General features: G+C 42.1%; 1 protein-coding gene across 1 annotated transcript in view; it reads left to right on the forward strand.

Moving 5' to 3' along the window:
• Nucleotides 1–25,738, forward strand: part of ascc3 (activating signal cointegrator 1 complex subunit 3) — a 193,894-nt gene that overhangs the window by 144,352 nt on the left and 23,804 nt on the right. The window contains exons 21-34 of the mRNA XM_079165322.1: nt 441–666; nt 1,070–1,224; nt 5,055–5,153; nt 5,263–5,431; nt 10,233–10,453; nt 11,081–11,166; nt 11,396–11,562; nt 12,121–12,266; nt 14,093–14,213; nt 14,774–14,916; nt 17,689–17,826; nt 18,250–18,370; nt 19,403–19,535; nt 20,901–21,026. Coding sequence (XP_079021448.1) covers nt 441–666; nt 1,070–1,224; nt 5,055–5,153; nt 5,263–5,431; nt 10,233–10,453; nt 11,081–11,166; nt 11,396–11,562; nt 12,121–12,266; nt 14,093–14,213; nt 14,774–14,916; nt 17,689–17,826; nt 18,250–18,370; nt 19,403–19,535; nt 20,901–21,026 — 2,051 coding nt within the window. The remainder of the gene's footprint in view (nt 1–440; nt 667–1,069; nt 1,225–5,054; nt 5,154–5,262; nt 5,432–10,232; nt 10,454–11,080; nt 11,167–11,395; nt 11,563–12,120; nt 12,267–14,092; nt 14,214–14,773; nt 14,917–17,688; nt 17,827–18,249; nt 18,371–19,402; nt 19,536–20,900; nt 21,027–25,738) is intronic.

Below are 25,738 nucleotides of genomic sequence, written 5' to 3' on the forward strand. Positions count from 1 at the left end.
TCAAACAGAGCACAGTCCGATTTCAATAATCCCCCTCTAGAGTGCATTCAGACTATACCAGACAATCAGATCACAATAACACCTGACCAAATCAATTACAGCCTGACCACACTTGAGCAGTGTATCAGCAAGCAACACTGATACCTGACCTCTCCTCCAGAACTGACATTAGCAATCCATCAGTGCACAGCTGTGGCCAAGCTGGACTTCTGAACCCCGCCGGACCTCCTCCTGATCACACATGATTAATCACCAGTATACAGCATGATGTTTCCTACAGCTGCTTCTAGTGACTTCTGCTCCACTACCAATGTGTTTCCCTCCAGTTTTAAAGTGTACCGTTAAACTATTACTGTCTATAATTGCAGCAGTAATACATGTACTTCTGGGATTGATGTTGATTTAGTTTTTTCTCCTCCTGCTGTTTTCACATCTCACAGAATGCTGCTCGAATCGTCAGGGCTTTGTTTGAGATTGCCCTGAGAAAGCGGTGGCCGGCCATGACCTACCGACTGCTCATCCTCTGTAAGATGATAGATAAGCGGCTGTGGGGCTTTGCCCACCCTCTCCGCCAGTTCCACAACCTAAGCCATGTTGTACTGAACCGCTTGGAGGAGAAGAAGCTCACTGTGGACAAACTGAAGGAAATGAGGAAGGATGAGATTGGTAAAGACAACTGATATTCAGACTGTATCAATTATTCTAAACTACACTGGCACAAAGCACCCAAGTGTCAGGTATAATATGACAATGGACCCAACATGTCTCTAACAGATGTTTCAAATTAAAAGCCTTTCAGTGGTTTAGGATCATTTTTATTGACAGTAGCTCAAAAGAGATAGAAAAAAACAGCTAAATGATTGAAATGTTTCAGTGAACAAAAACATTTTTTGTTAAGAGAAACTCAGAACAGCATAGTAGTGAGCCTTGAATGCTGTATAAATGTATATAATGCCAAGGTTATTATTTGAAAATTGGATTCATTTGAGAATTTACTGTAATCTGTATGAGCCACATTACATGAATTATGACAAAAAACAGATGTTAATACCAGGTATGTTGTTCCCAGGTCACATGCTGCACCATGTCAACATCGGCCTAACAGTCAAACAGTGTGTCCACCAGATCCCCTCGATCACAATGGAGGCTAACATTCAGCCAATCACACGCACTGTCCTACGGGTTCGTCTCATCGTCACGCCTGACTTTCGCTGGAATGATCAGGTAAACGTGGACGACATACATACTGCTGTCGTCTGCTTCTCGTTATATTTCATTTTATTTTATTTAATTGAAAGTACATGTTATAGCCTTCAAGATGTTCTTCATTAGTTGCATATTCCAGATTTATCAGCCCGCCAGTTCTTACTACAACCTAAAGATACATACTCCTCACTCAGTACTCTTAACCGGCCCCTAGCGGTAGGGGTGATAGCACAGCTAAGTGCATCATCGACCCTCCCGAGCCCTACATTGCAGAGACAGTGGGGTAATAACAGTTTGCACTGTTTGGCTTATTGCTAACGTAACTACCAGAACACACACTGCTGTAACGTTACCGCTTTATCAACTCAGCCGCTGCTATGCGGGCGGACAGCCTGGTGTATACACACAGATGACAGTTGGGATGACGTGGAGGGAGCATCGAAATCCCATTCAAATACAGTGATCAATGAATACACCAAACCTGAATTTGCTGCACTATGTCAGTTTAGAGTGCCACTACTTAAACACAGGCATGCAGAAGCCAGCGGTGAAGCAGAGCTGCTGTGTTTAAGGACACCTGTGTGTTGCCCCCGAGGCTCGAGCAGACGTGTTCATGTGTTAGTGTGCTGCAGTGTGTCAGCAGGGTGAGCTGTGCTGTGCTTTTCTTGCTTCTCCCACTGACGCAGTCAGTGAAAGTGAGAATCCCACTGCACGTCTCACTGCTGGCAGCCCTCATTGTTTGTAGGGACAGAACCCCACAGGTGTTATTCACATCCTTTTGTTATTGTCGAGTACACAGAAATGAGATTGCAGCAGTCGTTGACCATGGAATCTCAGGCTACCTTCAACTGTTTTTTTCTTAATATAATGTTAATAACAAAGATTCTGACACATGAAGCAGTGTAGCAGCTTCAATATAGGATAAGAAATGATAAAGTAAAACATCATACTGTGTTAGGCTGGTGAGTGATGGTAATGTAAACAGGTTGTTCAGTAAAGTAGTGTGAACACCTCAGCAGAAAGTAGCTCCAATGCATATGACAGTGAGGTCTGTGGATTATCCAGGCTATCTGGGACGTTGCCTCTGCAAAGACACGTTAATGTTGAATATAATCTTTCTTCATGTAATAAGATTCCTTTCTCGTCCACTGTATGGTAGGTAGGAATCTCAGAGACAGATATCTCAAAACCTGAACAGATTAAACCCAAACTATCTGGTTAGCCTGTAGATACCACTATGTTGTGTGATTCGGGAGAACCCCCCGTTACAGTACAAGTCTTTAGAACGAAGGCCTCACATGAGGTCAAGAGGTCTTAAATATAGTCAAGTAGCAGCAACTACAGTGATGATCACTGAGTTTGGCATCAGATGACTTTTGAGGTGCTGAGTAGAAATTCTAAAAGCACTGTATTGTGTGATCGTGCATAAATATAGACCACAGTATTATAATGAGCCTCAGTCATTTATTGTCATATTCACCGTTCAGTAAACTGTGGGAAGTCTGACAAGTAGAATCTGCCAGGTACCATTAGAAAGTGTTTTAGAATTAAGCAAAATTCAGACAACAAATGTATAAATGGCAAGAGGCAACAAGAACACAACATATTAAGGATATAATGATATTTTGATATATAATGATATTTTGATATTCAGGGTTAGGAAATGAGAGCAAAGTGCTACATTTCAGATTGTTTCAGATCTCAGAAGGTCCGGGGAGTGCTGGACTTCAGCATTTGTCTCCTCCTGTCTCTTGAGCACCAAAACTACTCAGTGACACAGCCAGTGTAGTCATGGTCACATGTTCACAATGGAGAAAAGAAGATCTGCTCCCCCTACCTTATTCTTACAGCCATGGAATCTCCATCTGTCCCTGAAAGCCAGAATGCCTCCGCCCTCGCCAGCATGTCCCACCTCAGTGGGCAGGCAGGCCAGAGGGGATCTTGGGAAGCTTATTCCAGAGTTTGTCATGGAGTATGAGCGGAATAGGAAGCTCATTGTAGCGGGGCTGAATATGAAGATGAATGTTTATGTCCGATTAGCAATGCATGCTTCAATCATGGGAGAGTGGTAATGATAGACCGGCCAGCTTAGCCCTGATCCGGCTGCAGAGCCGGGACACATGTACCGACACATGAGCTACCTCCCTGATGGCACCCAGGACACATACCACACTGACACATTATGATAAATACTGTTAGAGCCCTGTGAGTATTGTTTATGGTTCCTCATTTAGATTAATACGAGATATTTATTCTTTAACATTTAACTAGCAGCTTTTATTTATTAAATTTTTTTCCTGATTCTTTCTTTTTTAGAATTCTTTTTTTTCTGTTGAAAACACAATGCTCACTGCTAAAATTGTTTGTAAAATATGATTTTTCATGTCCCCATATTCCAAACATTCCCTGTTATTCCCTTTAAATTCTATTCTTAACAAGATGGGAAACAGCATGTAGACTGTCATTCGCACATATACACTCAGAAACCAATCAGTACTCCTAATCTGGAATATTACCCTGCCCCAGGTTTACTGTCTGTTAGTTTGTGACATTTCCATAAAAAAACTATTTGTCTACAGCATAATGTCAACTACAATAGTTTGACACTGGACCCTTTTACAAGACATGGCTTCAGAATAAGGAAAAATGCAGGCGCTACCTTAAAACCTGTACCACTTCAGATTTTTTGTTGTAGTGCATATATCGAAAAAATAAGTTTAAATAACCATAGAGTTGGATCAGCAATTATCTACAGCAGGGGTGGCCAACCAGTCAGAGACCAAGAGCCACATTTTTTACTGTGTTACCGCAAAGAGCCACATCATACACATGGGCACACATGAACATCACCCTATCCCTTCCTCACACACACACATACCTTTGCTCAGCCAGATTTATTGTAAATGTCACACACCAATATGATAATGACAGAAATTGACTCCTAAGACCACAGGCCAGTCATTTTCAACAATGAACATTGTGTGCACTGTCTCACACAGACAAACTCTCAGTTCAACCAAGTCCACAAACAAAAATATAATAATTTACAATAGTGGTTTTCTTTTACTATGCATGTTACTTAGTGGGACTTCTGGCATTCCTTGCCTTGAACAATCCTCTTCAAATCTGGCTTGTATTCCGTTGTTGCCACTCGAAGCAATTCTTTCACATGGGTGTCAGTCAGAACAGATCGATGCTTTGATTTCACGTGTTTCAGGGTAGAAAACACAGACTCGCAGACGTATGTTGACCCAAACATTGACAGTATCTTAAGCGCAGCCCGTTTGACATTGGGGTATTTTTTCATTGGCACACTTTTCCAGAACTCAATGGTCCCGTCCCTTAAAGCAGGTTTGAGTTGGTCCTCCTCACAAAGATCGATCATCTCCAACTCAGCCGCAGCCTCATCTGTGACTAGCGGGGCTTTCAAACAGTCCGTCTCGGCGTTAAATGGGTCGACGAGGAACGTAATCTGTGGCCGCACATGCGCGTTTGACGAAAATACCGTATTTAACTCAAGCGAAGCGAACACGAACATTAAAAAAACACAAATACAAACTTCGATATGAACGTAAGAGCCGCATGAAACCGGGCAAAGAGCCGCATGCGGCTCGGGAGCCGCGGGTTGGCCACCCCTGATCTACAGCCTCAGCAATAATTTATAAAATGAGGTTGACAATGTGTGTATATATATATATATATATATATATATATATATATATATATATATATATATATTAGCAAGACTGTTTGATTTGATTTTTTATTACCTGGAAAATTGGTGAGTTTGTGTTTTTTTGTCTGTTCAGAAGAGAGTGAGTTATGTGCTCTTTCCCTCACTTATTCAGGTCCACGGCTCGGTGGGTGAGCCATGGTGGTTGTGGGTGGAGGATCCCATCAATGATCATATCTACCACTCCGAGCACTTCCTCCTGCAGAAGAAACAAGTTTGTTTTTTTACTTTCTTGGACCTCGGTTGACATGAGGACATTGTGGTTGATGTGTGTTCTTGTGTCCTGTACATTTATGAGTGTGTGTGTGGGTTCCTCCCTTCAGGTGGTAACAGGAGAGCCTCAGCACATAGTGTTCACCATCCCCATCTTTGAGCCGCTGCCCTCCCAGTACTACATCAAGGTGGTGTCTGACCGCTGGCTCGGGGCCGAGGCCGTCTGCATCATTAACTTCCAGAACCTCATCTTACCCGAGAGACACCCCCCACACACTGGTACACTCACTCTCACACACACACACACACACACACACGTTCATGATGTGACAACAGGGATTGGACTCAACTTGAATTGAATTGAAAATACTCTGCTGATACTAAGTCTGATAGTCTGTTACAGTCCAACAGTTGGTGGACTGTTTGACTCTGTTGAATGTCTCTAGCTGTTAGATTCCAGTTGCTGCCATCCCTTGTTAAGAGCCAGACTGAGTGCATCCATTACAAGTAAAAGCCTGCATTTTAAATCCTACATTTTAAAGTATTATCAGCAAAATGCAATTATAGAATGAAAAGTAAAATAAAGTATTGAAATGTCTCCTGTGACTGAAGAATTATCATACCAGCATCATTGGACCTTTTTGGGCCTCAAACAATTATTCAAATGCTAAGAAAACATCTGACAGGGTATTTTTGAAAAATTATATTCTGAAAAGTAACTAAAGCTGTCAAATGAATATAGTGAAGTCAAAATCTAAATATTTCCCTGTGAAATAGAATGGAGTAGAAATATAGCCACTGTACTAAAGTCAAGTACTTATTTTTAGCACTGAGTCTTTCTTTTCCTCTGCACTCTTATTATCTGAATGTCCAGACGCCAGGTTTAGTCAGATTTAATTGCACCGTTCTGTAAACATTTCTGTCTTTTTTTTAAATGTTTTTTATAGATAAAAAAGAAATGACTGCATTCTTACTGCAGGGGCCGGATGTATTGGCCGATATTACTGTAGCTAATTGCAGATACATCAGTATTAGTGTGTATGCAGAGGCCTATGAGGTTGAGATTCAGAAAGATTGAGGCTATTCATCTAAGGCAGAGGTCTCAAACCGAATCCGGCCCGCCACGTGACTTTATGTGGCCCGCGAATCCGCCAGCAAATAAAAAAAAAATGTTTAAAAGTTAGACTTGATAATAAAAATATCCCCATAGCCGAAATTATGAGATAGAGAGTCGAAGTGATGAGGTAGAAAGTCAAAATTATGATAGAAAGTCAAAATTATGAGATACTTAAACACAGTCATAGAAGCAGCTCTTCCCCTACATTGGACATGGAAATGTATTGTGAGTACATTGAAGACTACTTTAAACGTGGCTTTACAACACATGAAATACTTCATGTAGGATTGTGCAAACACACCCTTGAAATGATTTTAAGCTTTGAACAAAGTTATTGTAATAACTTGTGTTTGATATTTGTCTTTGCTATTTTCTTTAAAGTTTGATAGAGTAATGTGGGTTTCTTAAATTAAAAGGATTTAAGTTATCATAACAGAAATGTGCTTTAATATATTTTTACATTTATATAACTGCATGTACAATATTTTTACACTTGAATAAACAATAATCAAATGCAGAGACAGTTATTTACCAATATGTTAGGAGTAGTTACATTTACACAGTCTGACATTTACAACCGGCCCTTTGAGGGAAACCGTGATGCTGATGTGGCCCAGAGTGAAGATGAGTTTGAGACCCCTGCTCTAAGGGGTCCATTCTAAGATTGATTGTCTATGTTATCTGCTTTTATCTGAACATTACAATAGCCAATAAACTGTTATCGTTTTCTTTTAAACTCACAAATATCAATATTAATACCGGCCTTAAAAATCCCATATCAGTCTGTCGGTACTTCTAAGTGAACCTCTCCTGTTTCACTCTGTGATTCTTCTTCATGCTTTCAAACATCAGCCTTCATTTTTATGTTCGCTGTCATCAGTATCCAAGAGCTGGTGCTGCTGCTGCTGCTTCACATTAAAAGCTTTATTCTGGGGAATTAGTGGGAGGCTTTTACTGATCCCGGACTGCCCCGACTCCTCGTTAGATCCACTAACTTTAGACCTGTGGTTTTCAATGGCTCCGCTGCCCCTGCTCTCCTCCCGGCAAAGAAGTCTACTGATGGCAAAAATACAAATTGTTTTCTCGTTTCTTCCAATTTGGATTTAATTCAATAAACTAGACTAGACTATGAAAACCTACCCGGACCATACCAGTTTGATTGTACATATTGTTGCCCTGCTGTTAGTCAGTATTGAGCTTATATTTGTTTTATATATCTACAGAAAAACTAAAGGTGTTATATGTGGCACAAACAGCTGTTTCTAGGCACCTCCCCCAGCTGATTCTAGAGATACATCAAGCGCTCTGATAGTGCTCCGTTCTTATGTCAGTCATCTGATTCATAAATGCAGGCCTATTGTTGGATTTTGAAATTGAAATAGTTAGTTATGAATGATGAATGATCCTTTGTTTCACTACCACATTTTTCTTCACTATGATGATTGAACAGTTGAATCAGGCTCCTTAGATGGAATAGATTCAGGGTCATGCCTCCTGTCATTCATAATGTTGCTCATCTGTCTGAAAAAGAGAGAAGGTAGATATGCAGTTGTTGTCACCTTATGTATGGCGTTTTCAGTGTGGACAGAGGTCCCTATAAAACAATCACATGTAAATGACTGTATTCAGTTTAGCCTGCTTATTGTGGACAAACTGGTTACTCTAGTAACATGTGTTGTTGCTGAACTGTCAATACAAACGGATGTGTAATAGACTTCTTTGTCACTTGAGCTGTTTTTTACTGTCGTAGAAATTGCTGGCCTACACTAGCACAGACATGAATGATGGATGAGGTTCTTTTACATGGTGAAGCTAAGCTAACTAAGCTTCCACTGAGATCTATTTCTGGCCCAAGCCAAAGGATACTTTGGCTAAAATCAACAACTATAACTTAGAGTCAGCTTAGAACACCACATAATGACTTCGCTGTTTGGACGCGGAGACACAGAGACATCAAAAGCAGCTAACCCTCCCGTACTCCACTCATTCACTCCTCCAGACTGTAAGAAAGGAAGCAGCTTATTTATTCTGACCACATTTCCCCTCAGTGAGAGCCGAGTCAATCGCAGCAGCTATCAGGGAAAAACCACAGCACAGAGGAGATCATATGAGCAGCTGAAGGAAGGCCTCCGTCTGACCAACTTCTCCAGTCTCTTATTCATACAACTCTCTCTTCTATATATGTCAGTTTGTCATGTCGGCATGTGCATCAAAATACTATCTTCAAAGAACTCAAACATTAGATATATCGTTTTTTTTATGGACAACATTTGGTCACCCAGGCACTGTGACTGTACAGTAAACAGAAATAAACTGTTCTCTATTCCATTTCTGTGGATGCTGATAGTGAAAATTGAGGAGGAACTCAACACTAATTATTGTTTTCATATGAACAATGGTTGAAATGAGGTGTGTACCATTAAAAGAGTACGGTAGATCCTAGTGACGAACCCATAGAGAACTAGAAGGGCACTCAAACAGAGCAGACCTCCACCTAGTCCTAAGCCCTTTTACTCAATGATAACGAAAGTGAAAGATAACTTGTGTGGTTCCGATCTGTTCCGAAGTGTAATGGGTGCTTCCTTAGCCCATGCTACACCCTTCCACCAAGCTTCATGAAAAGCGGGCCAGTAATACTGCTGATATATATACAGACAAACAAAGCAAACCAAAACGGTGACCTCCTTGGTGGAGGTTATGAAGCATCATTCATGTCAGGGTGAACTTACTGTGATTACCAGGTTTTAACTTGTAGATTGGTGTCAACGTTTACAACTGGGAAAAAGATGTTTCAACGTTTTAAAGTGTGAATGAAAGGGAAGTGAACGGTGTCGTTAAATCAGTAGGAGGACGAGGGAGAGATGACGTGGAAAATTTGCAGGTTGTTTCGGAAATGAACACGTGTGATCCACAAACAGTGAAGTGCAGTTTTATGTGAACGCTGGAGCTAGCTAGTCTCATTTGACTGGTTGAGCTTTGTAAACTTCCCTGAGTGCTGGGTGAGTCATCAAACATTTGAAAGGAGAGGAAAGACAGGGAGTTGATGCCAAAATACTGTAAAGCCTATTTTTTTACATATAGTTAACAAATAATTAACAAAGCGTAACAGAATTAAAACAGGAAAAAAGAAATTTCATTTCACTGGGACTTAATTACAGAAGTGCCTGATAACCAACCAAACATGGGTCCCTCCTGTCCGTCATTGAACAGACTCAGTGTTTTAAACCCTCACACGACCAACTCTGTAGACATACAGCTGTTGTCTGATGATATGACCTCTTGCACGTTGTAAAGGAGAACAAGGTTCCATCTCAAACTGTGTGACGTGAGCGCAGCGTTATCAGCCAACCCGTCGTTTTAGTTCCGCAGGCAGCTGTAAGAAGAAACGCACTGTGCTCTACCTGCTCTGCACCAACAGCAGACAGACTCAGCTGGAGAGCAACTGGTGGACATAGTGGAGCATTAAGCAGCTAAAGAGATATATACTGTATATATATATTTCTAGTTGGAGGAAACCCTACACAGCTAAAAGAGAGAGCATATTGATACATTCATCAGGTGGTCACACATACAAAGACACCTAATGAATCATCAAGTTGCTCTGAGTCGTACTTCATACTTGATCGTTCTTTAGTTTTACTTTGATAAGAGAAGCTGAAGAGGTTCAGTAGTTTTCACAGTATTTGTTTTCTGTGATTACATCTATACTTACACTTGAACAACTGTGTGTTATTCTCATGTCCACATATTCAGCATCATACTTTATTGTATTTCATGAAAGTGAATGAATAATTGTGCAGGATACAACATTGACATACTTAAACTATTTTTTTACGGAACAGGAAGTGTCACCTTCAGTTCATGTTTTTAACAGACGTACTGTTCTCTACCGTATCACCTCTTTTTTAATGTACCCTACTTTTTGCTCCGGATTCATCTTCTCCCATCACTCTCCCCTCTCAGAGCTGCTGGACCTGCAGCCGCTGCCGGTGACAGCCTTGGGGAACCAGGAGTACGAGAGCCTGTACAAGTTCACCCACTTCAACCCCATCCAGACTCAGATCTTCCACACGCTGTATCACACCGACACCAACGTCCTGCTGGGGGCGCCAACGGGCTCTGGAAAAACCATTGCAGCCGAGATGGCCATGTTCCGGGTCTTCAACAAGTATCCGACTGCTAAGGTTTGACTCGATGGCTCCGTCTGTCTCACTGTTGAATTCAAGGGGATGTTTGTTTCAAGACTAACTGACCTGTTGCTGTTGTTTCTACTGGTCAGCATCGCTTCTAAGTGCTGATTACAGAAAGAAATGAAAAACCATGGCAAACAATCTATTCAATGCTCTATGTTGAATTTCACAAACTACATGGTCATGGAGCTCCACAGGTTCTCTATTGGTGATCATATTCTGTAGTGTACTGTGATGTTGCAACGGTCATTGTTTAAAGCTTTTTCTACGTACATTGCCTGACATGCCTGGATGTGCACTGCCTGTGAAGCTAAGCAGGGATGCTGCTCATAGAAAGAATGCCTCCTAAAGTCTTACTAGTGGTCAAACACTACGGTAGCCTAACGTCAACCATCGTTTAGGATGAATCAACGCATTTTATGATTTTTGGAACATTTTTCTTGACCTCATAAGCATTATTTGTATGTTAATAAACATAAAGTCATTTAATTTACTGTTGCTTCGAGATGTTCCAACATGGGAAGTTGTGGTAAGAAAGTTGACATTTACATCCAGCTGAGGTAAACCTGGCAGTGCTTCTCTCCATTGAACGAATGCTTGTATTTGTTGCTGTGTGTTCAGGTGGTGTACATCGCCCCAATGAAAGCCCTGGTCAGAGAGAGGATCGAGGACTGGAAGATCAGGATTGAGGAGAAACTGGGGAAGAAGTAAGTGAAAACAGCATCTCCTCTCAGTCAGTGATGGATGACACTACACAGGATACATTATGGAGTTGGCATGAACTGCTATCATATGGAGGGTTTACAAAGTCCAGAAAAAGCCTTATGTGTATTTATGTCTTATTTTATTAAAGATATACCCTCCCATAATGTAAACGAAGGAGTAATGACAGAAATGAGCAGGCTGAAGTGTTTCCTGGTTCTTACCTGTGTGTAGAGTGGTGGAGCTGACGGGTGATGTGACTCCAGACATGAGAGCTATAGCTCAGGCCGACCTCATCGTCACCACACCAGAGAAGTGGGACGGAGTGAGCCGAAGCTGGCAGAACAGGAGCTACGTCCAGAAAGTAGCCATTCTCATCATCGATGAGATCCACCTGCTGGGTAAGAGTCTACAGCAGACCTTCAGGAGTGGCTATGAATGGGTTACTTTTCATCAGCTCTTTTTACGATTTAAGCTCATGGCCACTAGTTTGTGCCTATACAATTTTGCTTCCAAAAGTAGCTTTTCAGTCAGACAGCTGCTGTGCAGCTCTATCCAAATATTTACAAGCTCACGAATGGACAAGATGCCCCAAGAGAAAAGGGAAGTGAACTCAATTTAGCATGCAGATAACAGTGCAGTCTCAGTAGGAATAAACTGATGGGGACTACAATTATTATTTCGTTTTTTAATCTGACCTATGACTGTGGGAGGAAGCCAGAGGACAAACATGTAACACTGCACACACACAGGGGAACCCACAACCCTCTTGCTATGAGGAGACACACTGCAGCAGATCAGCATATACAAGATAGTATGCATGTGACTGTCTGTCAGAGGCTAATATTTCCACAGCCAAATGTTCCAGATCATAAAACCCATACCAGCGTGAAGGCACGAAAACATAACTGTGTCGTACTTTAACACCCTGATTGGACTATACCATTATCTGTTTCCAGGTGAGGACAGAGGTCCAGTGTTGGAGGTCATCGTGTCCCGGACCAACTTCATCTCCTCTCACACATCAAGGACCGTCCGAGTAGTCGGTCTGTCCACCGCTCTGGCCAATGCGCGAGACCTCGCTGACTGGTTGGGAATCGGACAGGTCAGATATTCGTCCTGGCACAAGCACACACATATCAGAACATGGCTGCTTAGTAATACTTTGTCAGTGGATTCTCGTTACTTTCTGACTCCTTGTTCTTTGGTTAGATGGAGGGATCAGATTCATGAGCAACAGTGAACTGCTGCACTGGAGCCAGCCAGAAACCACAGTCTTTGTCTGGCTCTGTATTTCTATGGTTCATTTGCTGCCCGCCTCTTCATATCGGATTGAATGTATATAATAATAGCAATTAAGATAAACCGATACTTTTGGACTGAAGTTAATGTTGAAGTTTATCTCTATAATCATCTGTGTCTGGATGCCATGCTTAAGTCCTAGTCATCAGGATGGGTGAGCTGATCTGTCAGCTTTTAACAGAGAGGAGCATCGCAAATGATACACAGAAGACTCATTGATCTGTTTTTATACTGAAGGCCAGTGCTGATATTGTACCCAGGCTCATGTTAGCTGCAGTCTGAGCTCGCCAATGTGAACAAATGATTCAAAGCAGATTATTGTTACATTCTTTCATATTGTCCATTCTTAACAGCAAATACCAGTAGAGTCTCTCTTTGTTTTTCCTTCGGCCAGCATCTCAACATTAAAGCTGACGTTATTCTCAGTTTATACGTTTGTACATGTGACCATTTCTCTGCCCAAACACATGGTCAAAATGTGTTTGTTTATACATTTTTTGTCTGATGAAGAAATTTGAAACCTTTTTTAGAAGATCAAAGGCCTATAAAACTATCACTCACACATGATAATTCCGAACGTTTTTGGTTGCACCTTGAGCCAACATTGTTGGGTCAAAATGTCCCAACATTTGGGTCCATTAGAAGGTATCTCGGTAGCCCAGGTAGGGACCGCTCAGAACACTGACTGTGTGGCTCTCCATCAGTAATATTCAACAGACCATCCGGAGCAGTAGAAATTCCACAGATCTGGATGAGGTTGAGAAAACAAAATGCATTTTAGATTTGAATGTCCTTTTCATCATGTAACCTTTTCCTGATAAAGTCTTCTAGAGTCCCAGTCTGTTTGACATAAAGAATGAATGTTTACAGTTACAGTGTGTTTGACACAAAAGGCTGCTATCTTTCACAAATGTTCTTCATTACTTAAGATTACACGTTTCTTTTTTCTCTTTTGGGCCACTGCTACTGGTCAATATATTATCTAGTAATGTCTGTAGAGACTAAACATATTGTGCATCACCACAGACACATTAAGAGAGACAGTGTTAGCAAACAGGATTATCTGTCTGCTGTCAGGACTGAGCTGTCCAATCCATTAGCCAGGCTTTGAAGATGTCTGTAGACATGCAGCAGCCCTCAACACCATGCACACCAAATAATGCACTGTACTCGACTGTGGCTCCGTGGAGAGCAGGGTCGTCCTTCAATCAGAGGATCGGCGGTTTGATCGCTAGTCCATGTCCATGTGTCCTTGGGCAAGACACTTAACCCCAAGTTGCTCCTGCAGGCTGTTCCTGTGTGTGTGAATGTTGTATGAATGAGTCCTGATGGGCAGGTGGTACCTTGCATGGTAGCTCCTGTCATCATTGTATGAATGACTGGTCCATTTACCATGTACTCTTCACAACGTCCTATATTCTGATCACATGCCGCTGATCATACCACTGCTAGCATATCGCCTTTTCACACAATAGACACAGCATCAAAGGTGAAACACAACACAGCAGAGTCCAGCAGTGGCCGGCTGCTCTGTGACAGACAGTTTGCATTACAGCCAGATGGGGCTTCATGTTGGCAGCTGCTCACATTAAATCTTTTTTTTCCTGCCCCCCTCTCTCTGTGTAACAGGTGGGTTTGTTTAACTTCCGTCCGTCTGTTCGCCCCGTACCGCTGGAAGTTCACATCCATGGTTTCCCAGGGCAACACTACTGCCCCCGCATGGCCAGCATGAACAAGCCTACCTTCCAAGGTACTGCTCCACGTCCACATGTGCACATGCTTTATGCACATTTATACATGTGTACATTTGATTTGTTGGTAGCAGCTTACTGCTGCAAAGTTATTTCCATTTGTGTTATGTCAAAGTAATAATAACACAATATGCAATCCATGTGTGTTTCAGATAAATCAAGAGGGGCATTGACTTTTTTTTAAGACCAGGAATCCAAAGTTATCCATTGTTAAAGCTCACAATATGCATGTGTTCTGAATTTGAGTGTATACCACATTGACAATCCTTTTGTAGCTTTAGTTGACTAAACCGAGTGCCACAGACAGAGAGGGAAGTCACAAAGTATTCAGTGACAGACTAACACTTGATTTTAGTTTTTAATGGGATTTATTGAATGAAAGAAAAATATATAATATATATAATAACAGCAGCCTTATTCTTTAATGTGTGCTGCACCCACCAGGAAAGGCATTTTGAAACATAGCATCATTGCACCCAAATTCATTCTACAATGGTTACTGCAGCAGTAACAAACAGACAATACACAGTATGTGAAACTTGTATATACATCTTTACAGCGATACGTAGCCACTCCCCAGCCAAGCCGGTGCTGATTTTTGTCTCATCGCGACGGCAAACTCGACTGACTGCTCTGGACCTCATTGCCTTCCTGGCCACAGAGGACAACCCCAAACAGTGGCTGCACCAGGACGAGAGAGAGGTACGCTAAGCTAACGCTGTACTGTATGTACACAGGATGCATTCAGGTACAGTATTGAGAGCAGGTCACCCGCAAGTAAAGCAGTAGACGTGAAGCTGGATAAACCACAAGCATCAAGTGATCAGTACTGGTTGCTCGACCTTGTCTATACACATTTAGCTTGTGTAGGCAGGTATTAAAGGGTCCGTTCACCCCAAAACTGGAGTTGTAGCAGCGTCGCAAGATGGCGAGACACACAAGGCGCTCGCAGGATTCGTATCACGCAAGCTTCCTTCTGTGCAGTGATACGGTTGGAGGGTGTAGTTCCATAGAAAGAAAATAGTTCCTACATTAAACTGCTCACAACACGGTCTGTGGATTATCTTCAGTAACCGGCTCGTGATTTCTGGGACGTTGCTTTTGAGTTTTTCAAATGTATTTTTTTGGTGCTTTGAGCACCACAAGCAGAGATCCACCTACACAACATCTCTGGGTTCTGTTATTCGCTCACATGACTTCTCTTACCATTGTTATGCCGATGACACCCAGCTGGTCTTGTCATTTCCTCCTGGTGACACTCAAGTGGAGGTACGCATCGCTACGTGCTTGGCTGACATCTCGACATGGATGACGACACACCACCTCAAGCTCAACCTGGACGAAACCGAGCTACTGTTCCTCCCAGGAAAGGGTTGCCCGCACCGAGACCTGTCCATCACCATGGACGATACCGTGGTGACGCCAACTCGGACTGCGAGGAACCTGGGTGTGAGCCTGGATGACCAACTATGTAATGAACATTGCATCAATTAGGGAGCGGAAAGTTAATAGGAATTGTTAGTCCGTAGAAGCTTACTGCATAGTCACTCATGGTGACTATTTTACCAGAATAACATAGAGATCGATCTGACTTTTTTTAGCAGCGGTGGCTCAGTCCGTCTAAAATAGTTGAAGCAAGTTGAAGTTAAATCTCAAGAAGATTTGCTACATTGAGATCTAAACTGTATAATCAGTACTTTTGAGACATAGGGATACTGTCATTTCCATAAACAAAGAAAATGGCAAAGCATCACTGAGCTTTCACTTGGGTCATAGATCTTGTGTAATGCTCTGTGTGTTTAATAGATCCATACAGGTGGAGGGCTGAGGGCTGATCTTCAGAGGAAAGTATTCCTCATCTTTGCTATAAAGTGACAGAAAATGCAGAAGGCTTGTGGAAAAATCACTTGCTGACAATCATTTCAATCGTCACCTACTCTGTTTACTATTAGTTTGCATGTTGTAGCATTTTGAACTTTTTCAACTATAATAGATTCAGGTTTAGAAATGAAACATAGTCCTCAGTTGTGTCTCCTGAACCCTGCAGATACATAACATAGGCCCAGCTCCTGTCTGTGTGTGCACAGCGTGCCTGGCCTCTGTGTGTTCCGCTGACATGTGCTGCTGCTTCTCTGCGCTGGCCCGTGTAGCAGCTCAGCTCCCTGCTGTTTGACTGACAGGCTTCTGGCGATAGCTGCTTAACTCTCCCCGGGGGTCACCCACCGCCTCAAACCCCCCCTCTGACCTGACAGCTCTTTCTTCCTCTGCTGCTGTTGCCCCAAAGCCCCGGCTCTCTTCTGCCGGGCCTGGGCATTCACTCTATTACTTATTATTAGTATTTGAAAGATGCATTGTAGTTTGAATAATTGATTCTAATGAGAATATATATATATATATATATATATATATATATACTGGATATCAGTTTTACTGGTGCATAGTAAATGCTTTTTTTTCACACTTTACCTTCAAATAAAGTATTTTTCAAAAGGCAAAGAACACAATATGGAGGACAGAAACCAGTTGGTGTGTCTGTCCCTGGTTCGTCCTGCAGCTCTGCTCCACAGCTCTGTCTCTCTTCACTCAGATTACACCTGTTTGACCTTGAACCCAACAGTTTGTCTTGGCTGGAAGACATTAGATAACACAAGGCAAGATGCCCCGATCCTACTTGAACCAGAGGAGAGCCATGCTAATGATGTCTGCAACTGAACTGGGACTATGGTGGTCTTGTAAATGATCCTTCTACAGGTGTCAGGTCACAACATCTTTGGAGAGTAGGGATGCCCCCGAAACCCGGTTCTAAATGAGTAAAAACCTGTCAGTATCGATTCAGTCCAGAGTTAAAGGTTCTGCTATCGGTACTTTCTTAGTTCTGGAGTGAGATGTCCTCGTCTCAAACGTCCTCTCTCTTCCTCTGTGTCTTTGTCTCCGGCTCAGTACAGAGGGAGACTCACATCATGATCAGAGAGAAGAAAACATTTGACTCCAGTAGATGCTGAGAATTCTGGTAGTCTCAAACCCAATAAAACCCTCAAAAGTAAGAGAGGAAACAGCAGCATGTCATACGGAGTTTGATCAGAAGAACAGGGTTATCAATGAAAGATAATCACTTAGATAATTGTTTAGCTGAGAATGTGTTTTAAAGATTTTAGAACTTCTATTGCTGCTCAAGAAACACTATTTGTTTACATACAAGAATAATAAAGCAATGTGGATTCTTTCTTATTCGTCTTTTTTCTCAAAAAAATCAAGGAGAACCGATAAGACTAAAGATAAGGAACCTAACCAATAAGCAGTATCCATAAGAGTACTAGTATGGATACAATCCTAAAGATACCATCCCTATTGGAGAGAAAACAATAATTGCAGTTTTACAGTAACCCTGCATGTTGTCAATGTTATTATCTGCTGTGTCATTGAGTTTGGTTTGTTCTTTGATCCATCACCGTCTGTGCTCTGGTCCGTCTCTAGATAGAGGCTATCATCGCCACAGTGCGGGATTCTAACCTGAAGCTAACACTGGCCTTTGGGATCGGCATGCATCACGCAGGCCTGCATGAGAGAGACAGGAAGACTGTGGAGGAGCTGTTTGTCAACTGTAAGATCCAGGTACGACCTCAGACCGCTCACCACACCTGAGCAGACTACTTAACATACCTCCAAACGACGTTGCTCACCCTTGAGCTTACCTACCCGAGTGTTTACTGCAGATTTCATCCGTTCTATACTGCTGCTCAGCTTAAAGCTCTGGCCTTGGTCTGAAACGTGAAATCTGTGGTATCTGCTTAAAATATTTACTATATATAAAATATTGAACTGTTGTGATGGATACATTGCATATACATTCCCATTTTGCCCATGTTCCCATGTTTTCCTCACATTTACAATACTCAAACTATACTGCATTTTTTTACTTATTTTTGTTCTGTAGATATTTTAAGTTATTATGTATTATTATTATAATAGTAGTTATTTAAAGTTGTGTCATTTAGTTGTGGTGTAATTCCAGTAAATTCTCGTCTCTTTTCTCAGGTTCTGATTGCCACCAGTACTCTGGCTTGGGGGGTGAACTTTCCTGCTCACCTGGTGGTCGTTAAGGGAACTGAATACTTTGATGGTAAATCCAGGCGCTACGTGGACTACCCCATTACAGGTACGCAGACGCCTCTCCATACAGGACAGTTTCCCTTAATCTACCATAGCAGGATAGACGTTTACATTATGATTGTGTAATGAAAGCGATGGATTGAATGTCCGCTAATGACACTTTGGAGGCCCAACCGCACTGAAAGCTTCTGACGTAATGATGCACACTTATACAACTATTGTTTCATAGGGTTCAACCACAATCTTTATGCAGCGCGTTAAACTTCTTCGAAGGTTCTACTTCATTTGATTTTGGAGCTTCAAATGAGGAGCCAGCAACCAAAGCAGTTTTTCCTGTTTGAAGCGAGCTAGAAGGAATACAAAGCTAAGGATTTTTCCCCAGAGGGAAATATTGTTTAAACAAATAATAATTATTAATAATAATAATAATACTACTACTGACGCTTTATCTAGTTCAAATGCAAACGTCGCCGGCTGTGGTTCACATCAGCTGTCAGCTACTTAACATAGTTTAGTTTGTAACTTGGTGGCCGGTTTGTGTGCTCTCTGCAGCACGGTGTTGGTACTCAGCCAAAGATTGTTTAAGTGGTAAGAGAAGCGTTTTTCTACTCAAAACTCTTGTGAGACTCAGAGTGATTTGTCTTCCATGGATCGTTTGACGCCAAATTCACATTCAATTCATATCATATTAGTGACAGAAAAGATAAGTTGTCAAGGGGTTTCTGTAATCTACAAAATCTTGCCTAAATAGTGAGCTTTCCTAAAATACTGCTGCTCCTGTGGTGTTGGTATTTTAGATGTGATGCCTGCAGCACAGACGCGTGTCAAAAGAGCTGCTTCCTTTATCACTTTCAGTGCGTTTGTGCCTTAAGGTATAATTCCTAGTTTTGCCGCCATGACTATTGTGTGTCATTTCCCCATTACATTATGACTTTACATGATTTGATTAATCACATTAATCTCAACCTTGGAAATAGACTGAGGGAAAGAGTCTCATTTTAAAAACAGTTGTAATTAAGCTTTGGAGAATTCTGGACAACAAAGTGACAGCTTTGTGATGTTTGTGCTGTGTGTGTAGATGTTCTGCAGATGATGGGCCGAGCAGGTCGGCCTCAGTTTGATGACCAGGGCAAAGCCGTTATCCTCGTCCATGACATCAAGAAGGATTTCTACAAGAAGTTCCTCTATGAGCCTTTCCCCGTTGAGTCCAGGTAACAGCCACACGTCTGCTGTCTCCTCCCACCTTTGTCTGTTATATCAAAGACCAGGGGCTGGACCTAGAAATGATTTTCCTCTATGAACAAGACAGTATTCACTGTCACACTGTTACCCATTAAAAGAAAAATACCTTGACCTTAAAGTGACAGGGGAAAATGTTGTAGCACACAACATCAGTCTCACAGGAGGACGGCGTTCCAGTTCAGCATCACTGCTAGATGAGCAAATAGCTGCAGTTCTTACATACTGAGAGCAGACTGGCCACAGCAAACCGGGAAGCAGGTTGTTTGCAATGGTTGCATTTAATGTAATAGTACAGAAACACAACCGTGTTTATGAACAGGATTTGTCAGGACCTGCTTCACAAGCTGTACTGGCTCAGAGATCTGTGCTGCATGGAGAGCCCCGTGTTTAGTGATGCAGTACTAGAGTAACAAAATAAATATAATGATGAAAATTGATTAAAATATTAGAAATTAATGGAGAATATAGGATGACAATAGAAATTTGAAAGAACTAAAATCCACCATAACATAGTTTTCCCTTCTAATAAATTGCTTGTAACCTTGTGACTGACTTCGTGAGGAGGGTCAAACATGTCTTCATGTGTCCATTTTGCTCTTGTGGTTCATAATGATGTTTGAACTTGTGAATCTCTACTTCTAGAAATGAGTTTACCTCTGATTACTTCGTCACTAGGTTTAGTCAAGAGGTTTTCTGAACGTATATGCAGACTCACAAGATACACAAGACTAAAAACCTGATTCTCTTCGAGAAATGAGTCCTCTGCTATTTACATACTAAATACTGTAGTGGGTGTCCACGTTGGTGGGCCAGGGATTGTTGGAAGATTTTGGATGCTGGTGTTGATACCAATCCTGACTTAATACACCAAACCAGTCTTTTTTTGTGATTCCTTGCTGGAGAGAAATGTAAACATGTTTTTTGTTTCGTTTAGTTTAAATTGTTTTCAACATATGCAAGAATACAAGAACTTTGCAGTGGCCTAAAACTGGCAACTGGATTTTGATCAGGAGCTATCTGATTCAAAAATAAATATTTGTGTTGTCCGAGCAACAGTCCAAAACACAAAGACATTTTATTCAGGGATATCATAAGACAGGGAAAGGCACCACATTTACCAATATTTTGACATTTGTGCTTGAAAATGAATTAAACTATTATTTAATATTCTGAATTGTTGGCAAAGTATGTGTTGTTGATCAGCTAATCAATTAACTAGCTAATCTTCTTGGTGGTACAGACTTATTTCTGTTTGTAAAGTAGAGGTATTGAGGTTTAAAACCCATCTGGCTGATGATAATTAGGTCTCCTGTGATTGTGTGTCGTATCTCCAGCCTCCTCAGCGTGCTGTCAGACCATCTGAATGCTGAGATTGCTGCAGGAACCATCTCATCCAAACAGGATGCAATGGACTACATCACCTGGACGTACTTCTTCAGGCGGCTGGTGATGAACCCCAGGTTAGGCAAACCAGCTCACACCACATTTTATCACCAACGGCAGCAGATCATGCAGTTCAGCACAAAAGCAAACACGCATGCACACATTCTTGGACCGCTCTCATAACCTGTTTAGAGGAGTGCCATGTTCTTCGGTCAAACATCTGCTGTGTAGACAGAGACCATTCCAGAACATTCCAGCCTGTTGGTATTTGCACGGCTGTCATCCCACATTTACCAATCCACTCCCTGACTGAGGCCTAGCAGTAGGGTTGTACAATACAGGTCTGTGAAACCGGACACTCTCATTTTGGATTTAAGGGCAATATTCAATCTCTGACAATTTTCAGCAAAACAATGACATGGGTTTAGTTGTCGGTCTAGGACTGCTGGACAGCCTTTGACTGGTATTGACCATGTAAACATAACATGTACATGGACCAGGACCTTTGATATCATTCCGCTTCTGTATCTCTCCAGACTGTACTGTCTCTCGCCATGAATTGAAATGACAAAAAGCCTGAAAAACTGTTTGAATCTCACACTAATGAGACCTAGGATTAGAAAAGTACTGCAACTACCACTTCACGTTTTACAAAGATTAATGGTTGAATTATGGAGCCCATCCCAGCTGACATTGGGTGAAGGCAGGGTACACCCTGGACAGGTCGCCAGATTATCGCAGTGCTGACACATAGAGACAGACAACCATTCACGCTCACATTCACACCAATGGGCAATTTAGTCCTGAATTAACCTAATCGATATCTTAGGTTGTCTTTGGACTGTGGGAGGAAACTGGAGATCCGCAGGGAACCCACGCTGACATGAGTTTGCATGGAGTTGCAGAACATGCAAACTCCACACAGACTGCCATAATATCTATTTTATATTGCTGTGAAACATCTCCTTGAAACAACTGTATTTATACAATGTTCTCAACAAAATATATATATGCTTTACATAATCAGTATCTGCTTGTCCTTAAATATTTAGGGCCCGAGCCACCGACAACGTCGAGCCAGCGAAGGCCCTATTGTTATTCTAGGCGTCGGCGTTTTTCTGCGCAGGAAGGGGCTTTTTGGGGATACTTGCCATGCATGAAAACTCACCAAATTTTGCAGACTTGTCAGGTCTGGCGAAAATAGAGGTGTGATATAGGTGTCATATTTGTGTGTAAAAAAATGGCTCTCTCGCGCCCCCTACAAGGCGGATTTGCGGCGCCTCTCGGCCAGTATGTCCGATTTCCTTGAAATTCAACACATGTCCAATCATGCTAGATCTACTAAAAAGCCAATCAGACCCCTAAGCTCCGTCTACTTAGATTTTCCGCCATCTTGAATTTAGTGAAAAACACATCTTTGCGAACTCCTCCTACACGCTGGCTCCGATTGCTACCAAATTTGCTGTGGATCATTATTGGATGTAGATCACTCAGATTCATCAAAAGCTTTTTGATATCTCTTTGCGTTGAAAAGATATGGATCAATGAACTTCTTAAGAGCGTGGCTTAATATCAATACACATAACTTCTCAACCATTTGTCGAAAATTCACGAACCTTTCAGCCTATGTGCACATCGCATCCTGTAACATACCCTGAGATTCTTTTTGCATTCAGCCAATAGGGGGCGCTACAGTAAACCCGCAAAGTTGTGTTTTTTGGCACATTTTCTATTTTTCAGCCTTCGTACTTTAACGAACTCTAACGAAATTTATGCGATCGACTTCAAACTTGGTCTTAACACCTTTGTGATTAAAAATTATTAAAAGCTAGAGTTTTCGTCGAAGAACCTTGACGTGGCGTGGCGGCCATTTTGCATAATTTTTATGTAAAAACAAGTTGTTATAACTCCAAGGTACATTATCCTATCCGCACAAAACTTCTTGTGTATGATGCCACTTCAAGCCTGAACATACTTGAATTGAAAAAAATTCAATAACTCATAGCGCCGCCAACTGGCTGAAGGAAATGTCATATTTTATACTTTTATTTATTCCTCCTAGCCAGGTGACCCGATTAGTCTCAAAATCTGTAAGGATAGTCTTAGGACATTGATGAAGAATCGGCATAAATATTGTGAGTTTTCGTTGAACGCTGTTGCCGTGGCGACGCATCGTTGGCCATGAAAAAGGAAGATGTTATAACTCCAAGGTACATTATCCAATCCGCACAAAACTTCTTGTGCATGATGCCACTTCAAGCCTGAACATACATGAATTGAAAACATTTTAAAAACTCACGGCGACCCGATTAGTCTCAAATTCGGTCAGGATAGTCTTAGGACATTGATGAAAAATCGGCATAAATATTGTGAGTTTTTGTTGAACGCTGTTGCCATGGCGACGCATCGTTCGCCATGCAAAATTGAAGTTGTTATAACTCCAAGGTACATTATCCAATCCGCACAAAACTTCTTATACATGATGCCACTTCAAGCCTGAACATACATAAAGTGAAAAAATTCCAAAAACTCATAGCGCCACCTACTGGCTGAAGGAAATATGGTTCAGTAGGTTGGGATGCTCAACAATTCATGGCACTTTGCACATGTGTCAAAGGCATTGGAAGAAATATGTGGTATGATTTTTGGCCTTGTCCGTTTTAAATTGCCTCTGTAGCGCCCCCTACAATATTTCAAAACACCAGCCCGAGCGCTACGTTTGAGCTACATGTACGAAACTTGGTAGGTACATGTATCCTGTGGAGACTTAAAAATAAGTCTCTTGGCACCATGCTCTAAAACAGGGGTGTCAAACATACGGCCCGCGGGCCGGATCCGGCCCGCCACGTCATTTTATGTGGCCCGCGGATCCGCCAGCAAAAAAAAAAAATGTAAAAGTCGGACAATTTACAAATATCCGTTGTATCGAGCACGGCGGAGCTCCTCCCCGATCCGCACACCTCCACCAGCGTATGTGGCAGCAGCAGCCCCCCCCCCCCCCCCCCCCCGCCGACAACCGGCCCTTTGGGGGCAACCATGATGCTGATGTGGCCCCAGAGCGACAATGAGTTTGACACCCCTGCTCTAAAACCTACCGAAGTCGGCCATTTTGATTTCGGTGTCATTTGTCCATAGCGTCGGACTATTTGCGAAGCATCATTTCCGGCATCAGGCGGTCGACGTGGGACCGACGACGTCTCGCTCGTGGACGTTCTCCGACGCGCAGGCCGGAGTCCCGACGACACCCCCGACGCGCCGGGGGAGGCGAGGGCCCGTTCATCGCTGCTCGCAGCTTTAATTGTATTTGATTCCCATCCATCCATTTTCTGCTGCCTATTTAGTGCCATGGTAGCAATGGTAGCAAGCTAAGCAAAGTAGAGCAGACTCTCATGTCCTGAGCTACTTCCTCCACCTCGGCTATCACAGGCAACTGCTATTCAGATGGGATATATTTTCCCTCCAGCTTGTTCTGGGTTTGTCTGCGTTCTCCTCCAAGTTGGAGGGGCCTGGAAAACCTCCACAGAGAGGCTTCCAAATGGCATCCTCATCAAAAGCCCAAACTACCTTTTCGGCTATCTTTTAATTGATTTAATTGAATAGTTGTTTCTCTGATCTCCAAGATTTCGTCCATCACTACCAAACATTCAAGACCAAGAGTGAACATTGGAGCATAGATCTGAACTTCAGGCTCAGCTCCCTCTTCACTACAATAGGCATTACTGTCTATGGTGCACTAATCTGCCTGTGATCTCATGTTCCATTTTACCATTACTCAATAACAAGACTGCAAGATGCATGAACTCCTTCACAAATAGTTGGGATCCACAATTTTCCAGGATACCATGGCCTTAGATTTGGAGGTGCTGATTCTCATCCCAGCTACTTCACACTTGGCTTCAAACCATCCAGTATGTCCTCAGGCTCCAGTGGCGGGCCGTGCATTTTACACCTGGGCCTCCTACTGAGCTACGGTTATTTGTTTCTAGGGGTGTAACAATACACGTATTCGTATTAAACCGTTCGGTACGAGGCTTACGAACCGATCAATACATTTGAATAATACTAGGGCATTTGGAAAATGCAGAAGCTTAAATTGTGGGAAATATAATTTTTCCGGTGGCATGCGCTCACGTAACAGACAACGGGCTGTGTGAACCCGAGCTTTTGAACCTGGAACAATAACAAAAAACAGCTGAGGCCCCTCTTGTGTTCAGGGAGGCGAAGCTAAACTAGCTTAGCGGGAAAACAACAGCAGTTAGCTGTTAACTACTAATTCAAACAGAATCAAACCAAATCAAATGACGGGAGCCATTTGTGGACTGTCAATCCAAGAGTATGAATCTAAAATGGAGAAAAGAGAGTAGCACTATCTCAATTGAACCTAAACGACACTACCGGTAACATCGGCGTGTGTGTATATTGCGACGTCTTCGGGCAGTAGAAGCCACACTGTCAAAATATCTTGCGAAATTTTCTAGTTTTTATCTTGTTACTTGAAAATGTTGAATGTTAAACATAGAGCGGATTTGAGAACATTTCAGATTTGGTTAGTGGGTTTGATATTGGATTTAGATTTGATGAAACGCTATTGATCTCTGTCCCATAGTGACTATCAGAGGATAGTGGTTTTGATCGATTCTATAGATTCTTTAATAGACCATGTAGGGCCGTGGGTGCAGCAACATTCACACCAGAAGATGTAAACTGGCTTGACTGTTCTTTATATTACATTACTTGCACTTACAGTTGACACTAAGTTAGACCCACAGTTCTTCCAGTAAATCAAAAC

The sequence above is a fragment of the Pholis gunnellus genome (genome assembly GCF_910591455.1).
Source record: "Pholis gunnellus genome assembly, chromosome: 8".
Taxonomy (NCBI): Eukaryota; Metazoa; Chordata; class Actinopteri; order Perciformes; family Pholidae; genus Pholis; species Pholis gunnellus.